The following is a 14059-nucleotide window of genomic DNA, read 5'->3' as shown; positions in this document are numbered from 1 at the left end:
AATAGAACATTTTAAGATATACTTACGAGTGAAATGGCTGGAAGTGGATGGGTTGACACTGTCACCACTCTCAGCACTCTCACTCCCAGAGACTTCATCATCCGACTCCCTCACAGAGAAACATGGTGAGGTTCCTTCAACATCTTCAAACTTTCGCTTCAAAATTCCGCTCATGGTGCTTCAAAATTATTTACAGCAACTGCAACTAAAGGTACAGTAGGTTGAATAACGTTTCATTTTGAATTCAACAAGAAAAAAAAAATCACAGCCCATCACAGATCACAACTGCAATACGTGAACTGCTATCTACTGCAATAAAAACAATTAATACTGCGGTAATCTATTAATAACTAAGCCAAGACTGTAATCAAGTAATAGATTTGCTTCAGTGCTCTCTATTTTTAACGCAGATAGATGAGACACACAAATTGGAGTGTGAGGTAGCACTTCATTTTCTCTGTTAATTCTGACCCTAGTTTCCACAATCAGTAAGATCTGTAACAGTTTAGTATGCAGATCAGTAGTAGAATTGTACAAGCTGCACACACACTTCATTCCCTGTGAGGAAAATCACATCTATTTTAAAGATGTTTTTCCCTCCTCTGCACTTTTAGGGGGTTTAAAAATGCAATAATTCATGAAAGAAAAATCAGTGTTTGCAATTCCTGAAAATGTGTGTTTCATTTAATTGTTCATGTTTAATTTGATGCCACATTTGGTCAATAAGCAAATATTGTGAACATTTATAATATTCAAATTGGGCACTGCAAATGGTATCTTGTTTTGCAAAATAAATATAAATATTCCTGAGGCTCTTAACTTACTATTGAATGAAAAGCCTTTCCACACCTGAGTAAGATGGTTAAAATGCTGACGTGCTTCTCAGTTGCAAAATAAAATGAAAATTCATCTGAGTTGAATTGGCTTTATTTCTTGCATCCTTCACATACATGAGAAGTAAAAATCTTTACGTTACATCTCTGTCTAAATGTGCAATGTGTAATCATAGTAATTTATAATAAATAGAACAGTCAATGTAACATGGACACACACTCAAATCAGCGTGAGTTTATCTGTCTGATGGCCTGGTGGAAGAAGCTGCCTCAGAGCCTGTTGGTCCTGGTTTTTATGCTGCGGTACCTTTTCCCAGATGGTAGTAGCTAGAATAGATTATGGTTGGGATGACTTGGGTCCCCAATGATCCTACGGGCCCCTATTACACATCTGTCTTTGTAAATGTCCTGAATCATGGGAAGTTCACAACTACAGATGGGCTGGGCTGTCCGCATCACTCGCTCTAGAATCCTGTGATTAAGGGAGGTACAGTTCCCATACCAGGCAGTGATGCAGCCAGACAGGATGCCCTCAATTGTGCCCCTGTAGAAAGTTCTTAGGATTTGGGGGTCTATACCAAACTTCCTCAACGTCTGAGGTGAAATAGGCGATGTTGTGCCTCTTTCACCACAGAGCTAGTGTGTACAGACCACGTGAGGTCCTCGGTGATGTGGATGCTGAGAAACTTAAAGCCATTTACCCTCTCAACCCCAGATCCATTGATGTCAATAGGGGTTAGCCCATCTCCATTCCTCCTGTAGTCCACAACCAACTCCTTTGTTTTTGCAACACTGAGGGAGAGGTTGTTTTCTTGACACCACTGTGTCAGAGAGATGACTTCTTCCCTGTAGGCCACCTTGTTATTGTTTGAGATTAGGCCAATCAATGTAGTGTCGTCAGCAAATTTAATTAGCAGATTAGAGCTGTGGGTGGCGATACAGTCATGGGTATACAAGGAGTAAAGGAGGGGACTTAGTACACAGCCCTGAGGGGCTCCTGTATTGAGAGTCAGAGGGGTGGAGGTGAGGGAGCCCACTCTTACCACCTGTCGGTGATCTGACAGGAAGTCCAGGATCCAGTTGCACAAGGTGGGGTCAAGGCCGAGGTCTATGATTTTCTTGTTGAGCCTGGAGGGAACTCTGGTGTTGAATGCTGAACTGTAGTCCAAGAACAGCATTCTCACACAAACATCCTTCTTCTCCAGATGTTTAAGGACAGTGTGTAGAGCTGTGGTGGATAATTTGAAGCAGGTGGGCAGTGCACACTTTATTAAACTTAGCTGAACCTTATTGGAACAGAATATGTGGATAATATACTTAATTTAACCCCTCCCCCAATATTTTGAATTGTTTGCAAACAGACAAATCCAGATGTGGCACCTTTGGAATTTTATGGAAATCCAGCAAATTTAGCAAATAACTTCCAAAGACCAAAACTTATATTTAACAACCTATTGAAGTACGTGGATAGTAACTTGATTATTTCAGCTAATTCATGATAAACTTCCAGGACAATGGGAAAGCAACATACACAAAATGCTGGAGGAACTCAGCAGGTCAGGCAGCGTCTCCAGATGGAAATAAACTGTTCACAGCAGAAACATTCTCTGTTTATTTTCCTCCAGAGATACGCCCGACTGCAGAGTTCCTCTATTAAATCTGAAAAAAATCAACATTTTATGAAGAAACATAAATATATTCACATATTAAATGAATTTCTGAAATGGTAATTGTTAATAATACTGGCTCTATTAAATGGATCTGAATTAATATAAAACTGTATTTGAGCTAAGGTCTTAGAACTTAAGGATTTGAGTGCAAAAATCAATCCCTGCATGGATATTTTTCCACCCTTATTATTCTTAACCATTTTCTTCAACAATGAGATTAAATGACCCGAAAGGTGACCTTAACTGTGTACCTGGTGGAGCACTGAAAATCTGTGCCAACCAAACTGGTGGGAGTGTTGAAGTACATTTTCAATCTCTCTCTGTTGCAGTCGGTGGATTCCACCAGCTTAAAAAGGGCAACAACTACACCAGTGCCCAAGAAGAGCAGGGTGAACTGCCTCAATGTCAATCACCCAGTCTTCTACCACGATGAACTGTTTTGAGAGATTGGCCAAGGCCAGAAATAACTCCTGCCTAAGCAACGACCTGGACTCTCTGCAATTTGCCTGTCGCCACAGGATGTCTGCAGCAGATTAAATCTCACTAACTTTCCACGTAGCCTTGGATTACTTGGACAATAGCAACACCAACAGTATATTAGGCTGCTGATTATTGATTACAGCTCAGTGTTCAACACAATCATACCCTCAGTTCCAATCAACAAGCTTCAAAACCTGTGTCTCTGTACCTCACTGTACAAATGGATTCTTGACTTCCTCAACGGAAGATCACAATATCTCCTCCTCACTGTCAATCAACACTGGCACAACTCAAGGATGTATGCTTAGCCCAATGACACTCTTTATACCGGCAACTGTGTGGTTAAGCATGGCTCAGATGCCAGCTGTAAATTTGCCAGTGGCATAACTGCAGTTGGCAGAATTTCAGATGGTGTTGAGATGTACAGGAGTGAGACAGATCAGCTGGTTGAGTGGTGTTGAAATAGCAACCTTGCATTCAACGTCAGTAAAACCAAGGAATGGATTGTGGACTTCAAAAAGGGGAAGTTAAGGAAACACACATCAGTTCTCATTGAGGGATCAGGAGTAGAAAGGGTGAGCAATTTCAAGTTGCTGGGTGTCAACATCTTTAAAGATCTATTTTGGGCTCAATATATTGATGCAATTACAAAGGAGACATGACAGGGGCTAGATTTCATTAGGAGCTTGAGAAGACTTGGTACATCACTAAAGACCCTCACGCCTTTCTAAAGATGTACCATGGAGAGCATTCTAGTACGGAGAGGCCACTGCACAGGATTAGAAAAAGCTGGAGAAATTTGTAAACTTGCCCAGCTCCATCGTGAACACAAGTCTCAGATACCTTCAAAAGGTCACGCCTCAAAAAGGTGGCATCCATCATTAAGGATCCCCATCACCTGGGACATGCCCTCTTCTCATTGATACTATCAGCGAGGAGGTTCAGGAGCAATGGTTCAGTAACAGCTTCTTTCACTCTGCCATCAGCTGACCATGAACACACAGTGGATTCCAATTAAATGAGACACATCGGGGCCAGTATATTTTGGCCTAATTGAGCGGCTGCCCCAATTAGCTAAAGTTTCATGATTAAGATATAAAAAAGACAAAATATCATTTAACTGAAAAACAAATCATGTATTTAAATAAAATACAGAACCAACTAGAACAATACCAGTACAACTATAGCACTATAAAACTGTGTATTAGTTACTAATAATTAATGATGGAAGAATTCATCCAATGTATGCTGCTATGCTCTTTTGCTAGACTCTAACTGAACAAAATCAGTGCAGACTTCTAGTGCAGGAAATGGACTGCCTTCATTCAATGCTTTATGTTTTGTAAAACCAGAAATTAATAGAAACAAAATCATGGGAACCCAGGAAAACATGTCTACTTTGTTTTACTTTAGTGAGGTGTGCACATGACATGGTGCCACTATGACATATGCCATTCGCATACTTTTTACACATAGCCCATAATGAATTATATAAACAAAGAATATTTAATCAAACTTTATATTTACAATATTACTTAAATATTAAATACACAACACTTTCAAGAATTGTATCTCCTAAGCTTCATTTTCATTGTAAAATTCCAAATGGTTGTTGTTGCTTTCAAATTCTTTGTAGTTCCTAACTTGCTGAAGTACTGAAATTGTTTAATGTTCACTCCTGTTTGTTTCTGGCATCTCAAGTTTGAATGCTTGAAACCACACTGAGCAAAGCAGTTCTGAATTGTCTTAATGCTTATTTCTTGCCAACTATCAATGATGAAAATCACTGCTTTTTGAACACAAACACACACAACTGCAGCTATTTAAAAACTGTTCTCTCTAAGCACTGTGCAGTGTCTAACAGTCACACAGAGTGGACATGACTGCTCCCAGTTAGAAACTATTCAGCAACAGTCTCCTGTCCCTATTAAGTAGCATAGTGCCCCAAATATACAAAGGCAATCCCTTTTTTTTTTGCTTATTTAACAGCTGTTCCAAATAAGCAGATGGCCCAATTAACAAGAATCGACTGTACACATTTCTTATTCTAATGTATATTCATTTTTTAATTATATATTGCAATGTACTTTGGCCACGAGACAACAGATTTCACAGTACATGCCAGTGATATTAAAACCTGATTCCGATTCTGAAATAAAATTTCTGACACAGACATAGTTCCTGAACCGTGAGGAGTGCCTGAGGAGAAGTGAGTAATATATCTGTGATATATCATTTGGCCACACCAACTTGCAATGTATGAAACAATTACACTGGACAACAAAGGTTTTGCTTCCTGAATACTTTTGGGTGTGTCTTATGGAATTTGGGCTGCTGGTCATGAAAGTTGGAATGAGATTTTCCAAACACACCTCATTTCTTAAAAAAATTGCCTGTCTTTGATATTTCAATTCATCATTCAGGTCAATTCAAATGTTGCCCACAATATAAGCTGAAAAGTTTTCTATCTTGTCCAAGCGTTCCTGGGCATGGTTAGGCAGGGTGGATGCTACATGGCCGGACAGATTTTAGAAAGGCTATACATTTCTGTGAAGGATTTCTATATTTGAGACAGATGTTTCCCAGAATAAATTACGCCAAGATTATGGAAAGAATTTTTCGGTGGTCCACAAATCAAACAGGTCATCAATGACAGGCAATTCGAGGAACTTCTAGTGGGATTGGAGAAAGTCACATAGAAGGCATTCAAGGACATTGCTGAAAATTTTCTTGGCAACTACAGAGCACCAAACTACATGCGTCTGGTTAACAACATGCTTCAAGCATACAAAACCATGAAGTGTAACATGCTATAAAAAATTCATTTTCTGCATTCTCATTTAGACCTTCCCTGCAAATCCTAGTGCTATCAGTGATGAGCGTTGGGAAAGGTTCCACCAGGACACTGTAGTCATGGATAAAACAGGAATCCATCAATCTTGGATGATTATTGTTGGACACTTAATTGACAAACCTCAGACACTGAGTACAAATGAAAATCGTCAACATTTTAGCTCATTTGAACTATTGCAAAACATCAACACCATTATGCAATTAAATGAATTATATTCAATAAAAGATAATTTCTTACTTCTCCAGTAGTCTGAGTTTATATTTGTGTTCAGTATCAAGCAGTCTATCATAAACAAAACAATTCTGAGGAAGCAATACTTGTGAAAAAATTGTTGTTCAGTGTTATTTTACCCTAGTTTTTTTTTCAACCATCCTTAGTCAATCAACAATTACTTAATATTTCTGGGTGGAAAAGCTTCCGGCAATGGTGCAAGTTTAATCCTTGAATGGAAAGTGACCCTAAACTTTCAATCATGTTTAGCTGACCCTTTCTTGTGAGTAGATATCAGATTGTCCATTGTTCACAGCATATCCACCATAGGTCTGGATATATCATTAACACAGCTGGAAGAGTAACTGAACACTTCTCTCTGTCGTGTGGGTCGCCCAGAGGTTAGGAATCCAGCAATTAAAGATGCAGTACCAGTGAGAGACTTCTCCAGACCTCGACCACAGCCCTTCATGGATCCTTTGAACTTCTCTTTTCTGCAAATCCACTTTCCTGTACACTGTCACTATGGAAGATAGAAACGTAGAAAATCTACAGAACAATACAGGCCCTTCAGCCCACGATGCTGTGCCAAACATGTACTTACTTTAGAAATTACCTAGAGTTACCCTTAGCCCATGTACCTATCCAAGACTCTCTTAAAAGACCCTATTGTATCTGCCCCAGCACTGTCACCGGCAGCCCAATCCATCCACTCTCTGTGAAAAATTTACCCCTGATATCTCCTGTACCTATTTCCAAGCACCTCAAAACTGTGTCCTCTCATGTTAGCCATTTCAGCCCTGGGAAAAAGCCTCTGACTTTCCACATGATTAATGCCTCTCATCATCTTATAAACCTCTATCAGGTCACCTCTCATCCTCCGTCGCTCCAAGGAGAAAAGGCCGAGTTCACTCAACCTATTCTCATAAGGTATGCTCCCCAAACCTGCCAACATCCTTGTAAATCTCCTCAATCTCCTCTGCACCCTTTCTATGGTTTCCACATCCTTCCTGTAGTGAGGTGACCAGAAATGAGCACAATACTCCAAGAGGGATCTGACCAGAGTCCTATATAGCTGTAACATTACCTCTCAGCACTTGAACTCTATCCCACTGTTGAAGAAGGCCAATACATCGTATGCCTTCTTAGCTACGGATTCCAATATTCCTCTGATCCTCCACACTGCTAAGAGCTTTACCATTAATACTATATTCTGCCATCATATTTGACCAAAATGAACCACCTCACACTTATCTGGAATGAACTCTATCTGCCACTTCTCAGCCCAGATTTGCATCCTATCAATGTCCTGCTGTAACCTCTGACAGTCCTCCACACTATCCACAACACCCCTACCCTTAGGGTCATCAGCAAATTTACTAACCCATCCCTGCACTTCCTCATCCAGGTCATTTATAAAAATCATAAAAGGAATGGGTTCCAGAACAGATCTCTGAGGCACTCCACTGGTCACCGGCCTCCATGCACAATATGATCTGTCTATAAACACTCCTTGTTTTCTGTGGGCAAGCTAATTCTGGATCCGCTAAGCAAGGTCCCCTTGGATCCTCGTGCCTCCTTATGTTCTCCATAAGCCTTGCGTGGGGAACCTTATCAAAAACCTTGCTAAAATCCATATACTCTGCATCTACAGCTTTACCTTCAACAATGTATTTAGTCACATCCTCAAAAAATTCAATCAGGTTCGTAAGACATGACCTGCCTTTGACAAAGCCATGCTGACAGTTCCTAATCATTTTATGCCTCTCCAAATGTCCATAAATCCTGCCTCTCAGGATCATCTCCAACAACTTACTGAAGTAAGACTCACTGGTCTGTAATTTCCTGGGCATTCTCTACTCCCAACAGCTGTAACCCTCCAATTCTCATTGATGATGCAAAGATCATCAGCAGAAGCTCAGCAGTCTCCTTCCTCGCCTCTCATAGTAGCCTAGGGTATGTCTCATCTGGTCCTAGTGACTTATCTGACTTGATGCTTTGGAAAAGTTCCAGCACATCCCCTAAAATTGTCAAGATCCTTTTCCGAAGTGAATACTGAAGCAAAGTATTTGTTAAGTACCTTTGCTGTCTCTTCCGGTTTCATACACACTTTTCCACTTTTCCAGAATCTGTCTCCCTATCTGTTCCTTGATATCCCTGTTACTACTGGGTGGTCTATAAAAAGCACCCAGTAATGCTATTGACCTCTTCTGCTTTCTAACCTCCACCTACAGAGACTCAGTAGACAATCCCTCCATGACTTCCTCCTTTTCTGCAGCTGTGACACTATCTCTGATCAGCAGTGCCACACCCCACCTCTTTTGACTCCCTCCCTGTCCTTTCTGAAACATCTAAAGCCTGCCACTCTAAGTAACCATTCCTGCCCCTGAGCCATCCAAGTCTCTGTAATGGTCACAACATCATAGCTCCAAGTAGAAATCCACGCTCAAAGCTCATCCACTTTGTTCATGATACTTCTTGCATTAAAATCGACCTACCTCAAATCATTGGTCTGAGCATGTCCCTTCTCTATAACCTGCCTGTCCTCCCTCTCACACTGTCTCCAAGCTTTCTCTATTTGTGAGCCAACCGCCTCTTCCTCCTGTCTCTTCAGTCCAGTTCCCACCCCCCAGCAATTCTAGTGTAAACTCTCCCCAATAGCCTTAGCAAACCTCCCCGCCAGGATATTGGTGCCCCTCGGATTCAAGTGCAACCCACCCTTATTGTACAGGTTATGCCTGCCCCAAAAATAGTCCCAAAGATCCAGAAATCTGAATCCCTGCCCCCTGCTCCAATCCCTCAGCAATGCATTTATCCTCCACCTCACTCTATTCCTATACTCACTGTGAAGTGGCACAGGCAGTAATCCTGAGATTACTACCCTTGAGGTCCTGCTTCACAACTTCTTTCCTAACTCTCTGTAGTCTGTTTTCGGGACCTCCTCCCTTTTCCTATCTATGTTGTTGGTACCAATATGTACCACGACTTCCGGCTGTTCACCTTCCTAATTCTGGATATTGTGGACACAATTAGAAACATCCTGGACCTTGGCACTTGGGAGGTAAACAACCATCCCTGTGTCTTTCCAGAGTCCACAGAATCGCCTGTCTGACCCCCTAACTGTAGAGTCCCCTATCACTGTTGCCATCCTCTTCCTTTCCCTACCCTTCTGAGCTACAGGGCCAGACTCTGTGTCACAGACGCAGCCACTGTGCTTCCCCCAGGCAGGCTGCGCCTCCCCCCCCCACCCCGGAACAGTACTCAAACAGGAATTCTTATTGCTAAGGGGGACAGCCACAGGGGTACTCTGTAGTATCCAACTCTTGCCCTTCCCTCTCCTGACTGTTACCCACCCCAGTCCCTGGAATGACTACTTGCCCATAGCTCCTTATCCATCACCTCCTCACTTTCCCTGACCAGACGAAGGTCACCGAGCTGCTACCCTGCATCCTCATGGATAACCTGCCTGATACCAGCCCCCACCCCAATCCCTTATGGTGGGAATTCTATCCGGCTTCTACCACCAGGGACGGTCTTCTTCATCCTCTACCACTATCGAAAACGTGCTTATACACAGCCTCAGCGTGGACAAACTGCTCAGCGATTCCTCACTGTCACTGTGAACAACCTTTTCCCAGCTGCACCATGGAGAAATGTTCTTGCTCTCCGTTGTCGTGGCAAACTTGTCCAGCTTCCACAACCATGGACAATCATCCCACACTCAGCCAAACTGCTTCATCAATTTTCTTCATGGACAACATGCCCAATATTCCTTCCTATTTGATACCATGCCCACACTACATTTGTATTGACTGAGTCAGTGTCACTGGCAAGGCCAGGACCCGTAGCACACCCATCATTTCTCTTGGTGACTACTGGTGGTGGCGGATGGCTACTCCTCCTTTGACATCTGTGACAGAGGGAGAGGCAGGGTTAGAACCGAGCAGTCATCAAAGACTGGTGATCTATTTCCTGGTCAGGATGATCCATAAGGAGTGGATCATCTCAGCCAATTGCCTTTACCGTCCATCACTGAAAGTGATACAGCTCCCTGGCGAGGTTGTACCTGGAGTGTCATGTCCCTCCTTAAGTAAAGATAAACAGGTACCTGTCCATTATTTGTCTGGTTAACCATCTCCTATGTGGGAAATGGATTGAATTCTTTGCTTGAATCACAAATTTTCTAATTTTGTTGAGTTACACAGTGAATAATACTATACAGAGAGTTATATAGTGTTCAGCTCACTTCTCCTTGTCAGCCAAGGTCCCCGTTCCCCCCCCCCCCCACCCCCGAGCTCATCCCATCAGCCTGCGTTTGACCTCTTTTCTGCTGCCACCATTGAGTGGAAGGCGCAGGAGTCTTGAGTCTCATGTCAGCAGGTTCGAGAGTAATTGTTGGCCTGCAGCTGTCGGGACCAGGACTGGCTTCACTCGCCTCGGCACTGAACGGACTCTGCAGCTATGGCCTGTGTCCTGTTTTTTATATGTACCGTGGGCTTCTAATAACAAAACATATTCTGGAAGAATAGAACTAGAACTTTTATTTACAACAGCAACAACTACACGTGTGTCTTAAAGTGCCATGCTTCTAGATCATTCTGTCAGTTCTGCGCATGCTCGGAACTCTGTCCAATCACGTTCCTACACGTGACACGTGACATCACCTCAGCCTGCAGCCATCGTGCTCCTGGAGTGACCTCACTCACCTCCAAGATGGTGGGTTCACCTTCAGAGACTTTGTGGCTATGTTCTGTGTATTATTTGTTCACTTTTTTTTTCCTGTTTGCATGATTTGTACTTGCTTTGTACATTGGATGTTTATCAGTCTTGGCTGTGTGGGGGTTTCATGAATTCTGTTGTGTTTCCTTGTCTTATGGCTGCCTGCAAGATGAATCTCAAGGTTGTATAAGCTACACCTACTTTGATAACAAATTGACTTTGAACTTTTATTGAAACTTTGAATAGGATGCACCAGAAACAGTCTTTATTCCACACATCATGACAGGACTACAATGCAACATGTAGCACCAACTGACAACCTTGACTGAAATAAATCATTTTGAGAAACAGCTTTCCATAAGCCCGTGGCCCGGCACCAAACTTTCAAAGATTCAAGGTACATTTATTATCAAATTATGTAGATAGAATACAACTCTGAGACTTGTCCTCCCACAGACAGCCATAAAACAAAGAAACACCATGGAACTGATTCAGGAAAACATCAAAGGTCTAATGCTCGAGAAAAGAACAAAAAGCACAAACGGCAAGAAACAAGTGAACAACAAATAGAATATTAAATATCAAACCAGGAGATGAGTAGTGTTCAGTTTAGTTCCGCCTAGCACTGTGCCGCAAGCCCATTCTTTGCCGAAGCACAGAGTACCCATCGATCACCCCAAACAAACCACTCAAAAACCGCAAAAAACAGAGTAACCAGAATCCAGATCCACATGCACCATGAACCTCAAAGTCCTCCGAAAGAAAAGAGTATCCTACATTAAAAGCTCATCCTACATTTCGTGACATAGCCGGTAATATCAAACCCGATTCTGTTGTAGACAAAAGCTGGAGCTAAAGACACATCAGCCAGAACAAACATTGTGATTTTATGTGTTTGCTTAAGGCTTGGGTGAGGATTGCCTGTTCACACTGCCCAATGTACTGAAGAATGAACAATCTTGAATATACCTTAGAGAAGCTGCAGAATTATACCATGTATTGTTCAACTGGTCAAGGCATCAAAGGATATGGCGAGAAGGCATGTGTATGGGGTTGAGTGGGACCTGGGGTCAGCCATGATAGAACGGCAAAGCAGACTGGATGATGAATGGCCTAATCCTGCTCCTGCGTCATACAGTCTTAGAACTAGATGTTTCAGCTAGGACAGGGAGGAAGGTAAAAGAGGTAGGGCTTGGCACTGCTGATCAGAGATAGTGTCATGGCTGCAGAAAAGGAGGAAATCATGGAGGGATTGTCTACTGAGTCTCTGTGGGTGGAAGTTAGAAACAGGAAGCAGTCAATAACTCTACTGCGTGTTTGCTGTAGACCACCCATTAGTAACGGGGACGTCGAGGAACAGATAGGGAAACAGATCCTGGAAAGGTGTAATAATAACAGGGTTGTTGTGGTGGGAGATTCTAATTTCCCAATTATCAATTGGCATTGCGCTAGAGCAGGGGTCGGCAACCATTACCACTGAAAGAGCCAATATGGACCCATTTCCCACAGAAAAGAAAACACTGGGAGCCACAAAACCCGTTTGACATTTAAAATGAAATAACACTGCATACAACGGTTTTTTTTTGCCTTTATGCTATGTATAAACAAACTATAATGTGTTGCATTTATGAAATTGATGAACTCCTGCAGAGAAAATGAAATTACATTTCTGCATGCAACAAAAACATTTTGAACTCCGAAAAAAAGACGTTGGGTTGAAGGTAACTCCATGGTTAGCCTACCTTCGATCGAAAAATTAAAAGAAATCGCGCACTGGCGGGTGTCAGGCTTTGGCAGTGGTGGCGTATATTAATAGCGATAAAAAACACGTTGTGGTGGTGCTACACGCAGCGCTAAAATAACGACACTGCAGTCAAAGATAACTTTATTCGAACTAAACAGCCTTGCTTTAAAGCCTCCCTCAACCCGCCCCCCGTGGGCACAGATACTCCAAAAGACACGTACTCACAAACCCCCGTAGGCTATCTCCCTTAGCCGGAACGGTGGCTAATTGTGAGCCGGTTCAGATGTGCTAGGAAATGGGGTCGTCACAATCTTGTACAATTTAGATTGTACAAGATCACCATAATCTTCAAATTTCTTATTACATTTCAAAAACTAACAAACCACGGGGAGCCGCAGCACAGAGATGAAAGAGACGCCTGTGGCTCCGGAGCCGCGGGTTGCCGACCCCTGCCCTAGAGCAAGGGGTTTAGATGGGGTGGAGTTTGTTAGGTGTGTTCAGGAAAGTTTCTTGACACAATATGTAGCTAAGCCTGCAAGAAGAGAGGCTGTACTTGATCTGGCATTGGGAAACGAACCTGGTCAGGTGTCAGATTTCTCAGTGGGAGAGTATTTTGAAGATAGTGATCACAACTAGAAACATTAGAAAACCTACAGCACAATACAGACCCTTCAGCTAGGCCAAACATGTCCTTAACTGAGAAATTACCTAGGGTTACCCCATAGCCCTCTATTTTTCTGAGCTCCATATACCTGTCCAGGAGTCCCTATTGTCTTCGCCTCCACCACCGTTGCTGGCAGCCCATTCCACTCACTCACGACTCTCTCTGTGAAAAACCTACCCCTGATATCTCCTCTGTACCTACTACCAAGCACCTTAAAACTGTGCCCTCTCATGCTAGCCATTTCAGTTCTGGAAAAAAGCCTCTGACTATCCACACAATCAATACCTCTCATCATCTTATACACGTCTATCAGGTCACCCACCTCTCATATGGTAAATTCTATCTCCTTTACTGTAACATTGGAGAGGGATAGGAACAGACAAGTTAGGAAAGTGTTTAACTGGAGTAAGGGAAAATATGAGGCTATCAGGCAGGAATTTGGAAGCATAAGTTAGGAACAGATGTTCTCAGAGAAATGTATAGAAGAAATGTGCCAGATGTTCAGGGGATATTTGCATGGGGTTCTGCATAGGTATGTTCCAATGAGACATGGAAAGGATGGTAGGGTACAGGAACCGTGGTGTACAAAAGTTGTTGTAAATCTAGTCAAGAAGAAAAGTAAAGCTTACAAAAGGTTCAAAAAAACTAGGTAAAGATAGAGATCTAGAAGATTATAAGGCTAGCAGGAAGGAGCTTAAGAATGAAATTAGGAGAGCCAGAAGGGGCCATGAAAAGGCCTTGGCGGACAGGATTAAGGAAATCCCCAAGGCATTCTACAGGTATGTGAAGAGCAAGAGGATAAGACATGAAAGAATAGGACCTATCAAATGTGACAGTGGATAAATGTGTATGGAACCAGAGGAGATAGTGAAGGTACTTAATGAA

At 42.4% G+C, this 14059-nt stretch overlaps 1 protein-coding gene across 14 annotated transcripts in view; it reads right to left on the bottom strand.

Annotated features, from left to right (window-relative positions):
* The window catches only part of csrnp3 (cysteine-serine-rich nuclear protein 3), a 214395-nt gene that overhangs the window by 35358 nt on the left and 164978 nt on the right, over positions 1-14059 (bottom strand). For all 14 annotated transcript variants that reach the window (XM_059966403.1, XM_059966404.1, XM_059966406.1 and 11 more), the window contains one exon: positions 27-205. In XM_059966403.1, coding sequence (XP_059822386.1) covers positions 27-174 — 148 coding nt within the window. In that variant the 5' untranslated portion in view covers positions 175-205. The remainder of the gene's footprint in view (positions 1-26; positions 206-14059) is intronic.

Source organism: Hypanus sabinus, chromosome 4 (assembly GCF_030144855.1).
Source record: "Hypanus sabinus isolate sHypSab1 chromosome 4, sHypSab1.hap1, whole genome shotgun sequence".
NCBI classification, from domain to species: domain Eukaryota; kingdom Metazoa; phylum Chordata; class Chondrichthyes; order Myliobatiformes; family Dasyatidae; genus Hypanus; species Hypanus sabinus.
The sequence above is the reverse complement of the archived record's forward strand: the minus strand, read 5'-3'. Positions and strand labels throughout refer to the sequence as shown.